Source organism: Micropterus salmoides, unplaced genomic scaffold (genome assembly GCF_014851395.1).
Source record: "Micropterus salmoides isolate LMB-PRFRI ecotype aquatic unplaced genomic scaffold, ASM1485139v1 Ms_hic_scaffold_3385, whole genome shotgun sequence".
NCBI classification, from domain to species: Eukaryota; Metazoa; Chordata; class Actinopteri; order Centrarchiformes; family Centrarchidae; genus Micropterus; species Micropterus salmoides.
Window position 1 is genome coordinate 14,453 of NW_024042690.1, and position 22,009 is coordinate 36,461.

General features: G+C 40.4%; 1 protein-coding gene across 1 annotated transcript in view; it reads right to left on the reverse strand.

Annotated features, from left to right (window-relative positions):
* The window catches only part of LOC119884363 (sickle tail protein homolog), a gene marked incomplete at its 5' end in the record, with an annotated part of 40,555 nt that overhangs the window by 10,799 nt on the left and 7,747 nt on the right, over positions 1–22,009 (reverse strand). The window contains 2 exons of the mRNA XM_038694789.1: positions 2,351–2,624; positions 2,994–3,282. Of these exons, the coding sequence (XP_038550717.1) occupies positions 2,351–2,624; positions 2,994–3,282 (563 nt within the window). The remainder of the gene's footprint in view (positions 1–2,350; positions 2,625–2,993; positions 3,283–22,009) is intronic.

A 22,009-nucleotide genomic window follows, 5' to 3' on the forward strand; every position in this document is an offset into this window, starting at 1 on the left:
CTATATAAATAAAATTGAATATCAATTTAAATGTAATTTGTCCTTCTGTTCACCTTCTTAATGAGAATAAACTACACTGCATTCTTTGCAGAAACAGATATCTCCGTTTGTGTTTATGATCCTAAATCATGTTTTTGTGTGCCTTTTTTTGCCACTTCACACAATCAATCAAACACGGGGTTGTTTATTCAGAAAGGCTTTCATCTGTTTGGCAAATGAACTAATATTATTAAATTATATTAAGTTTTATTGGCCTATAATACTCAGAGGTAATAGTTCGATTTATTTTACACAGTAGTATCCATTTCAAACGTTTCATCCTTCTGCAATGTGAGTCGCCGTTTCTCTTCTCCAGTTTACTTGCGTACACAGAGTTTGCATGGAGGACTGCACATTATCCCGTCAGATTTGTTTTTTAAAGATCACAACCTCTGCATGGGATGTGGCGTACACACGTTTCCAGCCCTGTTTTGTACACATTGTTTATAAATGAGAACCCTGGCTGCATGAACACTGGCCACATGGCCACAGTGAGGTGGGTCCCAACTTGTAGAAATACTACTACCCACATGTCTACACGTATTTATTCCAATCAATCACTACTCCAGCTGATGGCACTGATCAGTTCTTCCCAGCATCATCACCAAGGGGGATATTTACCTATCACACACATACCCATTGGGCACAATGATCTGTTACCACAATGTTTTAATTTCTTGCAGTATTTACTAAGACAGAAGTAAACGAGCTGTGGTCCATCTGGTTTACATGGTGAGTTGCTGAATAAGAACTTATGTAGGGCGTTGCACAGTTTGCTCATGTCAGTTATGGAGCAAAAAGAAAGGCAAAATGTTGTTAGCTCGGAAACAAACTCAGGGATTGAATAAAAATATCATCCAAAGTTATGACAAATCTGACAGCCCTCGTATAGTGAGTATTTAGTAGTGGTGCAGTATTCTTTACTACTGACACTGACAGATTTGTATTGTTCATATTCTTTCTACACTTCTTTTGCTATATAATGATATAAAATGCTTTTCCCAGACGTCAAATTCCAGCTTCCTCAGCTGCAGGGGTGAGTCAGCAGTGATAATCAGGTGCAGCAGCTGTCTGTGAACATTTTCATTTCCTCCTCATATATTTTGCAGCCTTAAACAGGAATACCTCAAAATACATACAGTTGTGCTGTCTTTCCTCCATTTTACCAGCAAAGTGTGGCCCTTTAATGAGTAAAGACACAAACACCCCACTGTTATGCTGCTTATATACTGTATTACTACTACAATAACTATATCATAGAGAAACAAGGCTCTTCTCATTTCTCTACTTTTGGCCTCCACTTCTCCTCTCTCCTTCCCCTCCCCCACCTTCTTGAGGAGAGAGGAGGCTTGCCGCAGGAGCTAGGAGCAACAATGCACTGGTGTATCCTTTGCGAAAGTCTTTCACAGTCTTCAAGTCTTTTCGCACTCACACTAGGCGATCCGCAGCGTGCCCGAGCACGTTTAACCCCCAAAGTCCCGGTTCATTTGACCAGTGTGACTGCTCCGTGCCCAGGCACAGGACAAGGCAACCAGGCCTAGTGTGAGTACGCCCTCAGACTCTGTGAATTATAAAAGAGGTGGGACACACACAGCTGGAATATACTGTACAAGTGTGGCAGGAGCAGGACTTTACAGTGTTCCTTCTGTTTTCAGAGTGTTGTTAGTTATTTTTAAGGTTCAAGTGTGTAAGTTTTAGTGGCGTTTATTGGTGAGGGTTGTGAATTGCAACCAGCGGCTCATGGTGCATTCACATGCACCTCGGATGGTCCCATTTCCCGAGTTGTTCTTCAGACTTCAGTGTGTTCATCCGCTCTGAAGTCGGAATGTGGTATCAACATGGATGCTACTACAAAGATGTGTTGGATTAGCATTATCAGAGCCTATAAACAACAGGCAGACATTTACTCTACATGGACAGCAAACTAACAGTCCATGTAATTTGTCCATGTTACAAATTACATGTTTGCAAAATATATATACACAATATGTGGTTTTCCATACATCAAAGTTCAGTATACTTCTTTATGTCCCATGTACGCTTTATTTCTCTTTTTGCAATAAAGATTTAAGGAGGAAAAGAAATTCTGATTATTCCAACACATGAATGCACCATCACTCACTGCTCCCCCCACCATCCCCCAAGTCTAGCCATGGCCACAGGGAGGCTGGTAAACCCGGTTCGGTTGCCTGCAGTAATTCCCAAAGGTGTGGACTGGCCTTTCTAAATTTACACACCTTACATTGAAAAAAAATTTAAAACACACTAAAGGGAAAATCTAATAGACTGGATTGGGTTTGAATCATTGTACCTGTGGAGGGAGCGGGTCTGGTGCTCCATACTCTCTCCATAGCCTGTCAGAGGTTTAATGGAGGCCCGGTACTGCTGCAGCCCCCCTGGGATCCCTGTGACCCCAGCGTCCACCATGTCTGCGGTGAGAGAGGGGGGAGCGCTGCATTGGGAGGAGACGATGCTGAGACGACCGCCTCCATCCTGCAGGGTAGAGCAGTAGGAGTCTGGGTAATGTGGTCCTCCTTCCCCACGCACCACCAGGGCCATGCTTTTACTGCTGCCAGCATCCTCATCTGAAACACACAAACACAGTCAAATGTGTTGAAGCAGACAAGTACAGATTCTCTGGGAGTTAGACCTTTAGAGCTCATTCACTCTGCATCCTCCTCCTGTATCAGCATTTACTTGGACATGAAGGTTTACGATGTTTTCATGTTCATTAAATGTGGGGATGTTGTGTATCTCTTGTCTGAATCGAGGGTCTCAGGATAGACTGAACAGATTGTAACACCCTCTGAGGCAAACTTGTAATTTGAGAGATTTGACATGACTGGCATGGCTGCCAAAAATAGCCCACATCAATTCTTTCTTTTCATCATGGAAATACATGCATGTTGTATTTTATACTCTTGTAATAATTAATCCATCACTGATCATCTCACCAGGCTTCACATCTCTCCTCTCCAGTATGGCACTGCTGTTGGTGCAGAGAGCGCTGGATCGCACCGCACCTGACAGGCGTTCCCTTGGTAAGGTGGCACTTCCTGGATCCACCAGCCCTGCCCCCCTCCCTGTATTCCCCCCACCATACGCCATCCTGGAGGGAGAGGAGGGCATGGACCGGACCATGGGTGGGGACATGGAGCCCTGCAGGCTGTGCAGGGTGCCACGGCTGGAAGAAGACAGGGTGGGGACTGGACTGTGATTGCCATACAACACCTCTTTGGAGATCTACAAAAAACAAAAAAAGTGCTTTAAAACTGCACTGATGAAATACTTTTAATTTCATATCACACATTAATTATAGATCCACTTTATCGTAAACATTCAAACCAGCAGCGTTATTTGAGCTAGTGAGCCACCATTGACAATTTGATATGATTTGGCTGTAAGCCAAATCATATCTCAAATCAATATTTCATCAGCCTGTCTCACTATCACATTCCCCCCGAAGCGCTGAGGAGGGCTGGACTGTAGCTACTGACTCGTGGTCAGGTGTGGAGCACCACAACTGCTGAAATGCCATGATGATGTTAGGGTGTGGCAGGTAGCAGGATTCAAGGAAAGTCTGGGTTGCCTTTCCTCGATACTAAGCGTCAATATACTGACTCCTTTTTACTTACAGTTAAAGTAGGGAATTCTTTAAAAAAAAATCTGTAAAATAAATCAGGTTTCTTTGGCTCCTCCTACTGCTCCTGATGCTATTTGCAAGAATCCACCACTCATTGCTCAAAACAAGCAAAACCAATCAGAGCCAGGAGCAGTCTCTAACACAGTGTCAGTCACTGCTCGTGCACACTCTGCAGCCCTCCTTCCTTGCACACACTTTCACTCAGTCAAGCTCAATTTCTTCTGCAAACACAATGTCTGAGAAACAATCAGCAACAATGAAAGAGCTGCCCATCCCTCCTGCCAACAACAGCGTATAGAACTATAGTACTGAGCTTCGGGCTCATTATGTTCGATGCCATGGCGCTTAAATCGACAAGTGGCAAAGAGTAATGATGACAAACAGTGAGGATTAACTTTTGAGGGGGGGCAGTGGTGTACTAGCCTCTCTTTCCACTGTTAGACGTTGTCACAGCTGCTAAGCGTAGGGCATCTTTGAGAAGAAGAGCCAAAGCGAGAGGGACCAAGGTCTTGGCGAGGCTCTCGTCGGGGAGAGCGAGCCATAGGGCAACCAGCTCCTTCTTGTGGGTTTGGTGGGCAGAGCTTTAGTGATAAGAGCAGCAGAGAGAGATGTGAAAGGTTTTGCACTGTTCATTTGTCACCAACTGCAGCTTTAACCAAGCTAACTGATGAAATGATCATCATCGGTTGTAGAAATCCAAGGTTACGTCAAATAGCATTGAAGAATTGAAGTCAGTAGTTTTCAATAATATCTTCTAACACTGTTCATGTATCAAGTACAGTTTTAGTTTCCATATAGTTTTTGTGTATAAAATGGCTGCAGTGAACACACACTTTGCCTTTCTCACCTCGACTCCACCCCCTGAACATGTGGACTGTGTAAATTAGCAAAGTCTGTATATAAAGCCAGAGACCTCTTTCACACAGTTGCTACACTCCATCCTCATCATCAGTCCTGATCATAATGCAGGCCAAGCACTGACATAATGTTCACTTGTCAAACCTCCATCTTCACATGATATCCCAGGGTGGTGGAGACCACTGACGTGATGGCAAGGTGTGAAGAACGGAATCTGATTGCTTTAAAGATAAATACTGCATGACACTCATGCGTAATGTTGCATGATGGATGCAGTGAAACTGCAGGGCCCACTGTAAATGGGACTACATATCACAACGTAGGCTGTTAATGATATAAAGACCAACAGGTAGAACAATTTCTTTAAACTGTCAGACCATCTGATTCTCAACAAATCCAAGAAAACCATATATTATTTTCAGCATGTGTTGTCCAACAGTTAAAATAAAGATCATTCAGAGTTCAGAGAGCAGCCTTTAGGAGGCGATCTCAGAATGAGGGACTGACTGGACCTGCATTAAGGGATGAACTTGTTACAAACAACTTGGTTCACCTCTGATGACTGCTTTTGTAATTATTGTACAGTAATAAGTGACAGTTATATACATTATTTTTGTTTGATATAAAGAGATGGACTGGCGACCTGTCCAGGGTGTACCCCGCCTTTTGCCCGATGTCAGCTGGGATTGGCTCCAGCCCCCCGCGACCCTGTAAGCGGTTGACAATGGATGGACTAACAGCTGTTTGGGGGATGAATTATTTTTTTACTTTACTGTACTGAATGGCTTATAGGTAATGTCTACCTTATCACTGCAAAGTTTTAACAAATCAAGTGCAAAATAGAAATAAATGTTTACATAGGCTACTGCATGATAAAAATGTTTTGTTATTTGGAAAATTTGGAAAGCTTTATGACATTTTGTTCCTGAATCTACCCTAAATCCAGCCTTATGTTGTTATGGGATCAGAATAATCCTGATTTTTTGGATCAAAGGATCCCAATTCTACTAAAACGTTTTGAACAACACAAACTGAAGGTTTGATACAGATCAAACCGAGGATTGGATTAGGTGATCTGATCCGATTTCAGAATCGTCTTTTTCTTTTGAACAACCCATTTTCAAGATTTGATCCAATTACTTTTCAACAACTGGGCCCTGAAGACAACGTGAATGGAAAGTGAGAGGTGTTACCCAATCAGCTGCGACGATTTTGTAAACACAGCAGTGTTAAAAATGCAGTAAAAATCAATGCGCTTGCGTACAATTTTTAAGGCACCACCGTTTCCGCTGAAATAAACGTTTTGCTATGTTTTGTAGTCACAAATACTTTTTGTTTCATTTCTTTTCAAAAGTGAAATGGTGTACATTCAAAGACAAATAATGCAAAATAATCAAATAACGAAAGAGTAGCAAACCAGCAAATTCCAGTGGTTGTTCTTGTACAATTACTTTCAACCAAAAGATACTACTACTACTTGGCAATAAAGCTCGTTCTGATTAGTGAGGTGATTTTTCTTTTGTTTGTGATCAAATATTTATTGAAATAAAACAAGACACTATTGTAGAGCACCATCATCAGCAGGCACACATAAGAGATCTATTCAGGCACTAAGGAAATGAATGTACACATACACGCATATATACATAACTATTAGAAACAAAATTCACCAAGACCTGCCCTCAACTGGCACCACTTATCTCTCTAAGGTCCTGGAGAAAGCAGTTGCTAAACAGCTGTGTGACTTTCTACAGAGCAATAGTTTATTTGAGGATTTTCAGTCAGGAATTAGAGCTCATCATAGCACAGAGACAGCACTGGTGAAAATTACTAACGACCTCCTTATTGCATCAGACAAAGGACTTGTCTCTGTACTGGTTTTACTAGATCTTAATGCTGCATTTGATACCATTGACCATCCTTCTTCTCACCTACAAAGCTCTTAATGGTCAGGCACCATCTTATCTTAAAGAGCTCATAGTACCTTACTACCCCACCAGAGCACTGCGCTCCCAGAATGCAGGGTTACTTGTGGTTCCTTGAGTCTCCAAAAGTAGACTAGGAGCCAGAGCGTTCAGCTATCAAGCTCCTCTCCTGTGGAACCAGGTTCCAGTTTGGGTTCAGGAGGCAGACACCATCTCCACATTTAAGAGTAGGCTTAAGACTTTCCTCTTTGATAAAGCTTATAGTTAGGGCTGGCTCAGGTGAGTCCTGAACCATCCCTTAGTTATGCTGCTATAGGCCTAGACTGCCGGGGGATTTCCCATGATGCACTGAGCTCCTCTCTCCTCTACTTTCTCTCCCTCTGTATGCAACCTCATCCCATTATTGCATGATACTAACACAACTTCTCCCCTTTCTGGTAGTCTTGTGCTTTCTCGTCCCTCTCCTCTCTCCTCCTATCACTTCCTGCAGGTTTTCTGGCTCTGGAGCTGTGGAGTCTGGATCTGTGGTTGCAAGTCACCTGCTGCCTGCCTGTACCTCTGTGTGTATATTGTGTAGGCTGCCTCCCTCCCCTCTCTCTCTCCTTCCTCTCTCTCTCTCTCTCTCTCTGCTTCACCCCAACCGGTTGAGGCAGATGGCCGCCCACTCTGAGCCATGGTTCTGAGGTTTCTGCCTCTTAAAAGGAAGTTTTTCCTTGCCTCTGTCTCCTAGTGCTGCTCTTGGTGGGAATTGTTGGGCTTCTGTAAATAACATCATAGAGTACAGTCTAGACCTGCTCTTTTATGAAAAGCGCTGTGAGATAACTGTTGTTGCTATATAAATAAAATTTAATTGAATAAAAAGAAATACAGTAAATAAATAATGAACAGCAAAGGCTTGTGTGATTTGATCTTAAATATCTAATGTCCACGCCAAGATCAGAAGACCTCCAAATAATTAAATAGTATAGCAAGTCCATATAATTACACTAATGTGCAGGATACCCTGAGCACAAAACTAAATTAGATTATTCCACAACAGAAAACAAACACCATGAAGGCAGAGATTCTAATCCATACTTACTAATTAAAAATACACACAGGCAAACTTTAATTCAATTACATGTTGTGGCCCACAGTACTAAAAGAAGATGTTATGTAAACAAAAAAAAGCAAGGCTGAGAGTTAGGTTTGCATATTTGCCTGGATTACATCTATTGCTTTAGACCAACTGCTCACAGCATCAACTTTAGCCCATTAAATCTAGCAGTTACTATTTGAAGCTGACACACATCCAAAAAAAAGGTATGCTAGGTTCTCTTTGTGACAATCGGGGAGGGTGAAACCAATTCTTAATAATACTTTTCTTGGCAGTAGTTGAAGCTGCTTAAATTATTAATTTCTCCTGGCAAGATACCAATAAGTTTGGGTTATAGCCAAAAAGACAGCAGGACAGCTGGGGTAGATCTTAGCAATAATAATTCCAATAGTTTTACTGATATATAGTATTCCCAGAGAGTTTTAATGGTAGGACGGAACCAGAACATATGTAAATAATCTCCTCTGACTAAGTCAGAACATTTGTTCGCTATCAGACAATTTTAATCTGAATCTGCGGTCTGGTGTGAAATAGAATCTATGCACAAATTTGTAGTGAGTTATTTGATAAGCAAGGTTTTTAGATGAAGAGAAAATGGTGTTCCAAACCTCTGGCCAATTCCAATCAAATTAAGATACTGAAAATCTTTTCCCCAACTTCTTGTTACTGTGAGTGGTTTAATATCACAAAACAAAAATGTATTATAGGCTGACGTGATGTAGATTAGTCTTCGTATTAATAACTGCAACCAAGGGGTGTTGAGGTAGGGGTGCATGCTACAGTACTAAAACCATGAGGAGCCTGGAAAAGAGTAAAAGTCCTTAAGATCTTGGAAAAAGCATAGTAAATACATAACCTAATACATAAATACCTTGTTTAGACCACTGTGGGAAAATAAAAGGTTTACGTCCAGACAGAAGTGCATTACTGTGCCATATGGGAGATAGCTTGTGATGTTTACAATTAATGGAAAGATGTTTTCCTATACATCGCCAAATGGATAGTGTGTTAGAGATGATGGGACACATACTAGATATCACATGTTTTTGTTTAATGGGAGTGAAAGGCAAATCCTGGATCCTTGGATTGGAGAGGATAACACATTTTCTAAAGTACGCCATGATGCGGCTGATGAAGTGTCCAACCAGGTGTTAATGGCTCTTATTTGGAACAGCCAATAATAGTATTTGAAGTTGGGTAAAGAAAGGCCCCAGACGTTTTTGGACACGAAAGAGTAGAGAAGCTAATCCTGGGAGGTTTTCCATTCCAAATATTTTATTCCAGTTTATTTTATAACCAGAAAAAGAACCAAACCTATAAAAGAGATTTAAAACATGTGGTACAGAATTAGCTCCACCAGAAGGTACAGTAAAACATCATCTGCATAAAGGGATATATAATGGGACATCTGATCTGGATGAATGAGGGAGCTAACGCAGGCATCCTACCGTATAGCAAGTACTTTGGCATACAATTTCAGATTGGCAATCAAAATTGATAATGGACGATAACTGGCCCACTCTAGTGGATCCTTGCCCTTTTTTAAAAGAGAGAAGTGCAATATTTTGATCTCTGTGAAAAGAGCCAACCTTAAGTGTGTAAATTATAGAGTCAAGTAGGATAGGGCCTACCACAAGCCATAACTCAGACAGAAGTTCAGGCGGAATCCCATCTGGAGCTGGAGATCTATTTTTTGGCATTAAATTAAGAGCTTCTTTAAGTTAATTTAAGGTAATAGGAGCATCCAGTTGGGAATAAACTTCCATTTCATAGTTAGATCTGTTTGTGTTTCATTTCATATATTAATATAACATGCGCAACCACGCTGCAGGTCAGCGACTCCAGACCTGTTGAACATGCTGTTCAAGTCAGCTGCTAGCCAAAAAGCTAAATGAAGAATGGAGAACGACGGAGAGAGGTGTTGTTTCCACAGCTGTAAGTACTGCCATAAGGCCTAGCTTCATCACACTCAGAGATGCAAAGAACATTGTCTTCCATTGTAAACTTTGTGCGACCAGCAAGAGGCTTTCAACCGCGAACAATTTTGTATTGAAGCATCTGCTAAAGCTGCACAGCAGCGTGAAACTTGGCCTGTAGAAAGAAACTCCGGCAGCTTTCGTTACTGCCAGTGATGCATCCACTCGGCAGGAGAGAGTGTAGTTAAAAAACGTGTTTTGTAAAAGCACTGAATACATCTCATATAAAACAGTAATGTTAGTTCTAATGTCGAGACGCTTGCTTGATTTTTTTTAAATCTCAGACAGTGGAGTTAAAAATGTTAACTGTTATATGCTTTGTAAAAATCATACTCATTGATGCTGTTATGGATACGCGATTAGCTAAAATGTTGGGAGGGACCTGCTATGTTTTTTATTATTTTTAAATCGCCTATATCCATAGCCTCAGCATCATCTGGTCTGAGAGGCTGCAGGTTAATTATTGTTCCAGTGAAGTGGATTCATTTCTAAAATGCACTGCTGAACAGGTTTCCGTCACTTTTCAGGATGGGGTGCAGTGGTTGAAAGTAATTATAACGTAACGAGTAACATGACCATTTACTTTTAATACCCAGTCATAAGTAATATTCTTACTTTTTAAATGTGTAATAAGTAAAAAGTAACTCATTACAATTTCTGAGTAATTTGCCCAACACTGCTGCTAGATATGCTGTATAAACTGACACGCCGCGAAGACAGAATGCTGCTTTCTGCCCCCTGGCTGCGTCCGCATCTTGGTGATGACGTTGCACAGAAACCCGTCTATAAGCTTCAGCAATAACTGCAGAGAGACATCAAACAACAAATGTAACTATTTATTCTTGACTGTTGAACAGTAACAAGCATAACATTTTTCTTGTGCTTTAAAGGGTACAACAAATACACTGAATTCTGTCTTCCATTACATTTACTATCATCATCCATGTCTTCTTAAATGTCCATAAATGACAAGCAGCTCTTATTGACATATTCAATATATTACAAACCATAAAACTATGGATATTAAAACACGGAGTATTACATATTTAAAAACAGTGGCAATAACAAGTCAACACAATAATATAATGCCATTTCTTCTATTAAACCATATAGAGACATTCTGTGGTCAAAAAGGCACTGTTTGGCTAATACATTATCATTTCCCAAAGCCCACTCAATTTTGGGACTGTCAAGGAGCTAGTAAGGTGTCAATAAGATAAATACTGTGACAGAACTGGCATATATTCTATAGGAAATGAATATACTACTTGAGGTAGACCGCTTAAAAAAAAACTCTGTGCCCCAACTCTACTCTACATACTAATTCCCATCAGGTTTTGAGTCTTTTTAAAGTGTATCCAGGAAACACAATATACACAATACCAAAAAAAAATAGGCCTAGGTGTTATATCTTTATAAAAACCTTAATGCTAACTGCAAAAACGGTATACTACAAAGATTAGTATACAGTGCATAGTTAACAGTTAGTATATCTTATCAAATTTCGACAAAACACCTGCATCTATACCAGTTCTTGTAACTTTAAAACTTAACATCAACATCTCCATAGACAAATCCACATGCACACAGAACACACCCTATTCCATGTTTCAACAAAGATGACTTAGCTGGGGAAAACGTCTGTGGTTCCTTGCTTCCTGGTATTTTACTGATTATATCACTGTTCAGTCTGTCATGTAACGATACTGTTCCACAGCAAAATGAAGAGCAGGTCCCTGAAAGATAAACAATGGATAAGTAATGTAGTTGATGACGTGTATGAAGGAGAGTGATTTTGGTGATATTTCTTAGACCTGTGGTAGATCAATTTATAATGGTATGAAGGAAATCTGGCATTCATGGAGTGGAGTCATGGACTATTCTACACGAAAGGGGAAAGGAGACATACTTTTTGAATAAAATGTAGCACTTTGTATTGCAGATGATGAAGAATCATCTCTGTTTCTGATCATTTCAAAAAGTTTTTTGGTTACAGTTAGCCCTCTCCAGTTTATTAGGCATGAGTATAGTTAAGCGTTTAAAGGTGCTACTACTCTTAATGATACTGTTTATTGATTTGGTACTTTAATAAATCTGTTATCAGTTATATTTGTTACCTTTTTAGGAGAAAAAATTTTACATAAAAATATATACATTTAGGAGGGGAAAACTGGAGATGAAGTACGAGCTAGGTAGTCAAAAACTACCTTTACATGCAAAAGATCCGTTTCACTTGTGGCAACAAGCATTGTCTGCAGTGATTCTGGAGAAGTACAACCAGACATTTGTACATTTGGCTCTCTCCTCCATCACCACTCTGTGTGAGAGACAGGAAATGGGAGCTACAGCCCTGATCCTTGCACAGGACAGGTTTTCCGACAGAGAGACTCGGATCTCTCCTCAGGATTGGGAATAGCAAAAAGACAACAAAAGACACAGATCTGTGAGTTGTGATTCTGCTAATTTGACAGTTATTACTTAGCAGCAGACCAAAGATTACAGAGCACTGGCGCTATAGTCTTTGATTACACTGACAGGACAGCTGATTCGGTGGTTGCCTAGCGACATTTAAAAAAACCCGCACTGCTCTTTTCCAAATTCAACCAAAAAGCACCTCTAGTTTTGAAACCTGCAAAACGCTTTCTGTGTGATCAGGGCCTAATAACATTCTGTAAATCTTTGGTTACTGTTTATTTAATGAACTGACTAACATTAAGTTGGTTAGTAAAGAGAAGGCATTGTGTCTATTAAACACTTACATGAAATGGTGTGCAGTACTGCTCCACTCCTTCACGTCGCAAAAATGGCCTCATTGTGAAAAATACTCTTCCTCCAGCAATATTTCTCTCTGGATCTCGACTGTTGCACCACCATAAAATCACTCCGTTGCACAGCTCTGAATTTGAAAGCCGCCCAAGAAGACTGTACTGTGATTATCTACAGTCCATTGTTGGTTGCTGTGATTATCTACAGAACAATGATCATTACTGTGATTCAATATATCAATATCAATTTTACACTTAAAACAACCAAGGTTGACCAAGGTGCTTCACAGGTTAAAATACAACAAGACACTACTTACACAGTAAAAGTACAGCAATAAAACATTATAACATACAGTATACGATATATAGTGATATTAAAATTGCCAGGAATAATAACAGACTCAAAGGGCCGAGAGAATCTACATCAAGCAGTTCAACAATCATGATCTATGTCTTGTCTCCGTTTAGGCTGAGGAAGTTTAGGTTCATCCATGTTTTATCTACAGTACATTATTGGTTACTGTGATTATCTACAGCACACTGTTGGTTACTGTGAGTATCTATGGTATTAAATTGAAACACACAATATGTTACTGTGTATTAGTATACAGGCACAAAAATTTCACAGGCATTTTTTTTTTTACAGTGGTAAGAAATAACACAGTAACATTTATCTCATCCAGCTGTCATCACAGGACTCTACTATTGGAATGGCATGTGCCATATATATAATTTGCACTATTATTACAACATAAAACACAGCAGGTCAGTGCTGAATGCTCTGGTTGATATTGCAGCCTAATAATTTGTCGTCAGCAGCTGAATTGGTAAAATGCGCGGATTGGCTTTGACAATATTTGAATACTCAAGTACTTATCGTTCTTTTTATTGGAACTACTTTAATTTCCAGTACACCCTCCATTTTAATGCTGCACTTATCAGTCTTCTCTATGAACAGGAAAAGCTTGTTTCAATATGACATCTGCCAGGCGTGCATAAGAAAGGCTGGATGGTCTGACAAAAACAAACCCATTGCAGGAAAACCTGCTTTTACAGAGAAACCCTGCGTAGACATGCAGGTGTGTGTGTGAAAGCTGTGCCGGCACCGTGGGAAGACCTCCAAGCGTCAACATGCTCTCATGAAGCCAGTAAAATCAGATTGACCTCACACTGCTGGCTTTAACTGCCAACAGTGAGGAAAAGTGGCTCCTGTGCTGCCTGTTTAAGTATGAAGCAGCCACAGCTGGTTCCAGGCTCTGACTGCCAGGCTGATCTAGGAATAGCCACAGTGCTGCTACTACTGTGTGTAAACATCACTGCGAACTGATGCTTCTCTCTGCTCCTTCCTTCAAATTCATGCTTTCATTATCTGTTTGTGTTATTATTCAAGTACTAGTTAATCCCCGTTCTGTCAACATGCTGTGATATTCTTTCTTTCCTTTCCTAGAATATTTTTGCACGTTCCCTGGAAGCAGGCCTGAACTTGTGTCTGGGTGGTCCCACCAAGCCAGTTTTACATATCAGGCTTAGACTTAAACTGAAGCATGTCTAGCCTCTACATGTACTACTGAAACTCAACCGACTTCAACACAGTCTTCAAAGACATCAGGTGGAAGTTCAGAATCAATTTAGAACTTCTAAGATACATGGATATTCTCAATAAAACAGTAATAATATATCAGCATGACACTATGTAATGTGGCAGTTCTTGTGGTAGAAAAAATACACAGGAAATGATGGAGTAGTTACATGGCTGAGTACACTTTAAAAGCAGCTGTTGATTGGAAGATTTTTTTGAAAGAACAGCTAAAATGTTGATCAGTTAAACCAGGAAAGAAACCTTCATTTGGTTGTTGGAAACTTCATTCTTCATATCTGCATTAACTGGCATTTTTTTGCTTGAACTAAGGTTAGGCCCTCCTAACTCATTAACAGACACAGAAAACCAAAAGTGAATAGCTATCTGTACGGGCACAGTGTGAAAGCAAATTCTGCACTGTCCTGCTCCGAAACCCCACAACCGGCATCTCCTCGTCCCCTTTTCTCCCCAACCACACTAATAGTTGGTGACTCCATTACAGGAACATTCATTTCTTTAACGCTACCACTCACTGCTTCCCTGGTGCCACCAAAGCCAAATGATACATCTCTTCACGGTCTGAGCTGACCAAATCAGATTTTAACTGTCTTTTTAACTTTTTAAAGCAGTGTAGGAAGTCTGTTTTTATCTCGGGTCCCATTCCCACAGTTGGTCGCGGTGCTGGCCGCTTCAGTCAACTCCTTGGCCTCCATGACTGGCTCCAGTCCGTTTGCAGGGCTCACGGTGTGTGTTATGTCGATAATTTGAATATTTAATAAAGAATGTTTCTTTTTAAGAGAGACAGACTTCACCCAAACAAACTGGGCTCAGAAATGTTAGCTGCTCACATACAGCATGTGGTGTGGTCCTAATGATTGTGAATTGTTTTTATCTTATTATAAAGATAAGATTGTGTCAATCAGAGCCTCTATTATCCCCTCTGCCTCTTACTCAGAGGTCCTAATTCATGAATCCATTCATTATTCACTTGGTCGAGTTGAGACGCCAGAATACAGCGGTATCATTCTTATGTATGGTGTACTGCCTATATATTTCTTCTATCAGAAAATAATATGTAGGTCACTGATACACAACCTGCAGCAGGCATGCACATGTTCAATTAATGAGTAGTTGATAACTACATGTTTTGATGTTATGTTTCCATCATCAGTCACTTGTCTAACTAGCCTGTCACAACACACAAAGAAACCAAACCCAGAGCTTTAAAATGTGACTAATGGGTCAGAAGCATGCAAAACAGCACTCAAGTCCCAAGTCGAGTCCAACAGTAAACATTACTTAAGTATTTTTAGAAATTAAAAACGATACTGTGTTGACATCATTACATGATGACTGCTTACATGAGGGTAGCAGTGGTATATTGGTTTTATGGTATACCACGATATAAAGATTGACAGAAACATACAAAGTACATTTGCTTTTCTACAGTATTAAAAAAGCAAGCGGACGGAGAATCTCACCTGCACCTGGACATCTTTTTATTTATTTTCAAAAGGTTGCCTAAAAAGGCAACCTTTTGATTGGTCAGGCTATAGTAAAAACTATAGCCTGACCAATTTATTGTCCAGCCAATGTTATCAGCCAATGTGAGCTAATTGCATTTAAAACAGCAATTCTCCTCAGTCAACAAACAGATGGAAAGTCACACACATACACAAACATGTCAGTCTGTCTTCATTGCATGTGATAGTGAAGAGAACACTGCAAGAGTCTATGCGACAGAGGTGGGACCAAGTCTTAGTTTTACAGGTCACAAGTAAGTCTCAAGTCTAAGCACTCAAGTCCCAAGTCGAGTCCCAAGTCCAGACCAACCATAACGACAGGTCCGAGTCAAGTCTGAAGTCAAGAAAAACAAGTCCCAAGTCGAGTCTCAAGTCCTAAACTTTTAGTTTCGAGTCCTAAAAAGTCATAATACGCTCTTCACCAAATTTAGTTTTTTCAAGTTAAAAATAAAAAGAATTTATTGAATGAAGCAGTTACACACAACAAATTTTCTATAATTTCATGAATTAAATTAAATGTTCATGTAGGGCTGCTAATTATTTTGGTTAATATTGAGATCAAAAACAGTCTTGTTTACTGGTGAGCGCCACGCAACCCTGGATGGTCCAGAAGGATGGAGTAGTGGATGGTTGGTGGATGGCCACCATGTCCAAATAAGGCTGTGATGTCAGCAAGGAGGTGGCAGAGTCATGTTTTGGGCTGGAATCATGGGGAGAGAGCTGGTAGTCCCCTTTAGGGTTCCTGAAACTGTGAAAATGACCTGGGCAAAGTATATAGAGTTTCTGACTGACCACTTTCTGCACCTTCTGTAGCAAAATCATCTTCAATGCACCATCTCCTGCTGCAAACAATACCTCTATGTCATTGGCTGCTAAGGGCATAACAGGGGAACTTATGGTGTGGCCCCCATCCTCCCCTCACCTCAACCCTATTGAGAACCTTTGGAGCATCCTCAAGCAAAAGATCCATGAGAGTGGGAGGCAGCATCAAAACAGCAGGGGAGGGGTATTCTGACATCCTGCAAAGAAATTCAAGCAGAAACTCTCCATAAACTCACAATTTCAATGGATGCAAGAATTGTGAAGGTGATATCAAAGAAGGGGTCCTATGTTAACATGTAACTTGCCCTGTTAAGATGTGTTTGATTGAAATAGCTTTTGATTTCAGTAAGTATGACCTCCTAATGCTGCAAGTTCAACAAATGACCATTTTCAGTTATTTACAACCTACAAAAACTGTTGGGCATAATAATTTGGAACAGTTTTTTATTTTCAAAAAAAAACTAACAAACCACTGGGGGGGGGCGGTTTCAGTGAAATCACACTACCTTGTTTCTTACGATCCGCCCTTCTCTGCTTCTGATTGGCTAGCAGTCCTTACCTGGGAACTGCGCATGTGCAACTCCCAACAAAGATTTTGTAAGTAAGATGCATCACTCTGTAGCTCAAGAGCGGAGCGTACAACACACAGGGTGAAAAGAGGAACTGCAGTAATGTGCAGTATGAGAAAAATATGGTGTTTTTTGAAAATTAAACCATGTAAACCTGTTCTGGTACAACCCCTAATTAAGATTTTGAACCTGAAAATGAGCAGAATACCACCTCTTTAAGCAGTGCTGATGGTGACTGACAGATGCATGGCTTCCCATCAGGGCTTACTGTAGCTGTATGTGTTACCGCTGAGACCATTCAGTACTACAAACCCATATGCTCAACTTGACCTGACTCAGCTCAACTCAAAATAACTCAACATTTACTTGGTTTCACATGGGACTCGAACGCCATTCCTGAGTGTAATTCTGGGGTTTGACCCATTCAACCACCCCGTCCTACAAACATCCTATACTGACGTTTTTCTGGTGAACTGCAGCCTGTACGCTAAATAATACTGAAGAGACTATTTAAGGGATTCTGGGCTTGCCAGATTGGTTAATGCACCAGAGTCAGCCAGTATACTTGGTTCATGTTAGCCTGTTAGCTTGTGGATATTTTTACTGCTGCCTACGGAATTAGCAGAGAGCTGCTGCAGTTTCTTTGATGGTTAGACTGTTGCTTATTTGATGGACTACATTTAGTGCCTGTTAGCATTAATAATATTAATGCATATGAATAACACACACAGTCATAGTTTACAAATGATATGCCATGTCAAGGCACAAAGCACTGCACCGTCATCATAGTTGTAAAATCTACTTTATGAAAAGAACATAAAGGACTTGGACAACTGTGCCCCCTTTGCGGTTTTCTACACTTACAGCAAAGCCTGACCTACAGGGTTAGATACAACTTCATTGTTTCTGGCTATATTACCACTAATAGCACTTTAAGCCATGGAAAATGGAACATGGAAAGTGAAAACATGTAATAGCATAGAATCCTCCATCTTTCTATTGGACTGTAATCCTCTACTGCACGTGTGCAATGTCATTGGTCCTAATGTGGTTCATGAGTATAAGTAATATGGAAATAATAATGGATGATTCTTAAATGCAACAAGCTTTTCTAAAATGTAAATGTAAGTCTCAGGCTGAATCACCGATCTACCAGCTGTAAAATAAATAAACACCGTACAATATGAAATTAAAAAGATGATGATTTAAATCAGTCTGATCAGAGTTGGTGCCAATCATTTTCAGTACCTGAAGGTTTAGCACACAGATTCAGTTGGCACTCATTATAGAGGTTCTAAACCTGCATGTAACCTGTAACATGTAACCGCATGTACCATGAGGATTTTGTTTTTGTTGCATACTGATCCGTTTCTGCTGTATTCCACTACACCAACTACAGCTTTGTAAATGTAATATATTTTGTGCTGTTTGTGACTTACCTTGCATGAACACAGTCAATAATCCTGTAGCTGTTCAGATGAGAGGTGCACAGCAGCCCTTACGACTGAGTGGGTGACACCATTCAAATCCATCTCTTTATTTCGAAGGGGCGGAGAACTCTAAACTTACACAGAGCCGACGTGTCGTAAGACATAAACCGCCGGGAGTTTGAAAATCCAACAAATAAACCCTGCAGTGCAACGTCCAGACCAGTTCCACAAGGAGAGCAGGCTGTCAATCATATGATTGTTCCAGCACAAATTAGGTTGACACAAATTCCCCGCAACAACAAAATCTTCATCCAACTATGACTCAGACCCGACTGGCTTTCAGCTTTCAGGCAGTATCTCCTCTCTCAGCACGCAAACTCTCTGAGACTCCAACCAAGTCCAACAGCAAGAAAAGCTCTAACAGAGGCTGCTATACCATCAAAGTTCTCAGCTCTCAATAGTAAACATTACTTAAGTATTTTTAGAAATTAAATCGTACATATGACATATTATGCTGGAAACGATACTGTGTTGACATCATTACATGAGGACTGATTACATGACCGTAGCAGTGGTATATCGGTGTCATGGTATACCATGAAATGAAGATTGACAGAAACATACAAAGTACATTTGCTTTTCTATGGTATTAAAAAAGCAAGCGGACAGAGAATCTCACCTGCACCTGGGCATCTTTATTTATTTTCAAAAGGTTGCCTTTTTACTATAGCCTGACCAATTTATTGTCCAGCCAATGTTATCAGCCGATATGAGCCAATTGCATTTAAATCGTTTTCGTGGGTTTATAAGAGCGAATTAATGAAACAGAGAGAGAGAGATCCTTCAATCATGTCATGAGTGTTGCATAGGTAGCCCACCAGAGGGCGCTCTGCTACTCCCCTGTTGAAAACAGCGCCACAAATCCACCATAGAACAAAACAATCAGCTGACCAGGGTCCAGCAGAAACAGTGTGGCAGTTCTAGTAAACTATCATTTCTCCCTAGTTCATCACTTCTAAATATTCTCTTACATAGCTTACAGCAGCTAACGCTGCCCGTTACTAAATTAGATTAGCCACACAGCTAGATAGTGCCATGTTTATCAGTGGAAGAGGGCCAATGTTAGTGAATAGTTTAACTATAGCATTTAACTTATTCTGCCTAAAAGAAGTAATGGTAAATGATGATAAATAAATGTGAGCTGATCAAGTATTTAACAAAGCATTTGTTCAAAACCGTGATATTAAAGAAACCGTGATATTTTCCGTGATATGACAGTTATCATACCATGAAAAGCTCATGCTGTTGCAACCCCACTATGTATGCAGCAGTGTACACTAGGCTTGTTCCGATTGGCAATTGGATCGCCTATCGACGAATGAAGGGATAATCAGCGACTGGTTTTCATGTGCCTATATTAAGGTGATTCTACCTAACTCACTATCAGAACTAAGATTACACACAAACAAGCTGCAGGGTCATCATAATGTGATTTCATCAGTGGAGTGACAAAAAATCATGTGTGACTTGAACACTTGTCATAATTCAGGAGAAATGTGACCCCTGAGAGGACAATGAAAAACGGGAATCTTGGGAGAAAATTGGGAGGTTGAGCAAGTATGAGCTAACGGGAGCTAACGGGAGCTAACCTCTGTTAGCTTCTGCACGACAGCGTGCTGCGTGTGACGTCATTGTATTCTTCTGCACTATATGGGCCACATTTAAACATTAATTTAAACATTAATGTGAAAAAATTGGATCTGGGAAAAAATCGTAATTGAGCATTAAGGCCTGCAGACTGAATATAACCTTTGTGATTTTCCATTGAGACAAAAAAATATTTTGACATACTTCTGTGTCTGTGACTGTCTGTTCTCCTTCTTTATCTCATATGATCTTTATATTTTGTTGACTTGGCTTTGAGGTTGAGAAGGCACAACTGGGAGATATTCCCTCTTTTAGTTTCAGATTTGTATGCATTTATGAATAATTGGTTTACTGGGTTCTCTAGTGTTTTCCCTGTTGATGTTTTTATTATAATAAGTTCTCAACTGCAGGTATTTATAAAAATCTTGTTTTTCTATTGAGAAAGTTTCTAAGATTTTGGACACTCTACTAAACTAATTTCACCTTTCTTTACAATGTTAAATAGGTTACAGCTGTATAGCGCACAGAAGCCGTTGCCATGGCTATTCTCCATAGAGCGCCTGCTGTTTACTCGCGGAGCATTTGTATCCTGTTCACCGGAGCGCAGAGCGACCCCGCAGGGCCAAGCACATTGTGATTTTAAGAACGTTCCTAAGACCGACATCTTCCCCAGTACTAACCAGCATGCAGTGTGGAGCTATCCACTTGGCTGTGGCGTTTGATAGCTTGTTTTTATCTCCTCCCTCACACTGCAGCGTAGTCTGCTGAAGCCTCCCTCCACTGCTTGTTTGAGTGGCTGATTTGCAGGCTGATCAACATCCCACCTCTCCGTGACCCATGGTTCTGGATGTGTATTCAGAGCCAGTGAGAAACGGACTTTCATAATAACAGCGTAATAATAAAAACTGCGTTAACTTGATATAAAAAATTGTCGCCGTTAATTAATTAATGCGTAAATACAATTAACTGTATTTACTGTGCAGAAAAGCTAAAATAACCAGTGTGTTATGAACTTGCTCCTCTGCGAGACAATTTAATAAGCGATTCCTTTTCAATGAGCATCTGTGGCTGACTCAGATGTGAAACTCCCTGCAGGGAGTGAAACATTGAGAAGACTTGATCAGGTTTGAACTGCAGAGAAACCATAACTGAACTGAACTCTTACACTCAACCTATCACTCATTTTAATCTTTGGATATCTAAATAAATAAAGTTATGTGCAGGAGTTTATCAATTCTGTCTTCAAGAATTTAGAAATATATGGGAAATAACATGGGGAAATGAACAGAGAACATTCCACAGACTAACTGGACTGTCTGTAGGTCACGCCATACTATTATAGTGTGTGAATAGCAGAGAAGGCAGTGGACAGTGAAGGAGGCACATCTGGGTCAATATCCTATATGTGACAAGTGGGAGCATAACAGTGTCTCGGTTTTCCGACAGAATCAGACCCCCTCACTGACAAAAATAATCCCAGTAATTGGCAACACATCCCAAACTCATGGATAGAAAGTAGCGGCATGTTATCAGGACAGTTCAGACAACATGAAGCATGGACTTTGTCAAGATGCCTTAATGAAACACGACATATGGACTGCATGTTAGTAAAAGGGCTTGTTCCGTGCAACCTTTTCATAATTGTTAAAAACAACGGAGGAAGAGGATAACGGCCATCATATTTGATTATCTGTTACATTAAAGAGGCATCTCTAGCAGGGTAGTTGCCTACAGTGACACAGTATCTGTGATTCTCAGACAACAGCACTGAGTGGGTGTTCTCAGAATACTGAAGCTGAGAGGAAATGCTGCATCTCTGTGCTGTGCTGCCACATTTGCAACATGACTCACTTGTCCAGGAGATGCTATAATTATGGGTCAAAACAAGGTGACATATTTGTTGCTGATTGGCCCGAGGTGACTGCATCATTTATGGGGCACAACATGTTTACTGTGGCCTTGTTGAACCTGTCTTTCCTCATCACTGCTACACAGTCAGACATCCGCCCACTCTCTGTTCAGAGAGGTCATGTGCAGTGCAGAGCCACAGCAGTACACTCAGGGGGAATATAACCTATACTAACAATCTCCGTTGTTTACCTAATACTGGTCTATTTAAGACTCCTTGGCTAATATG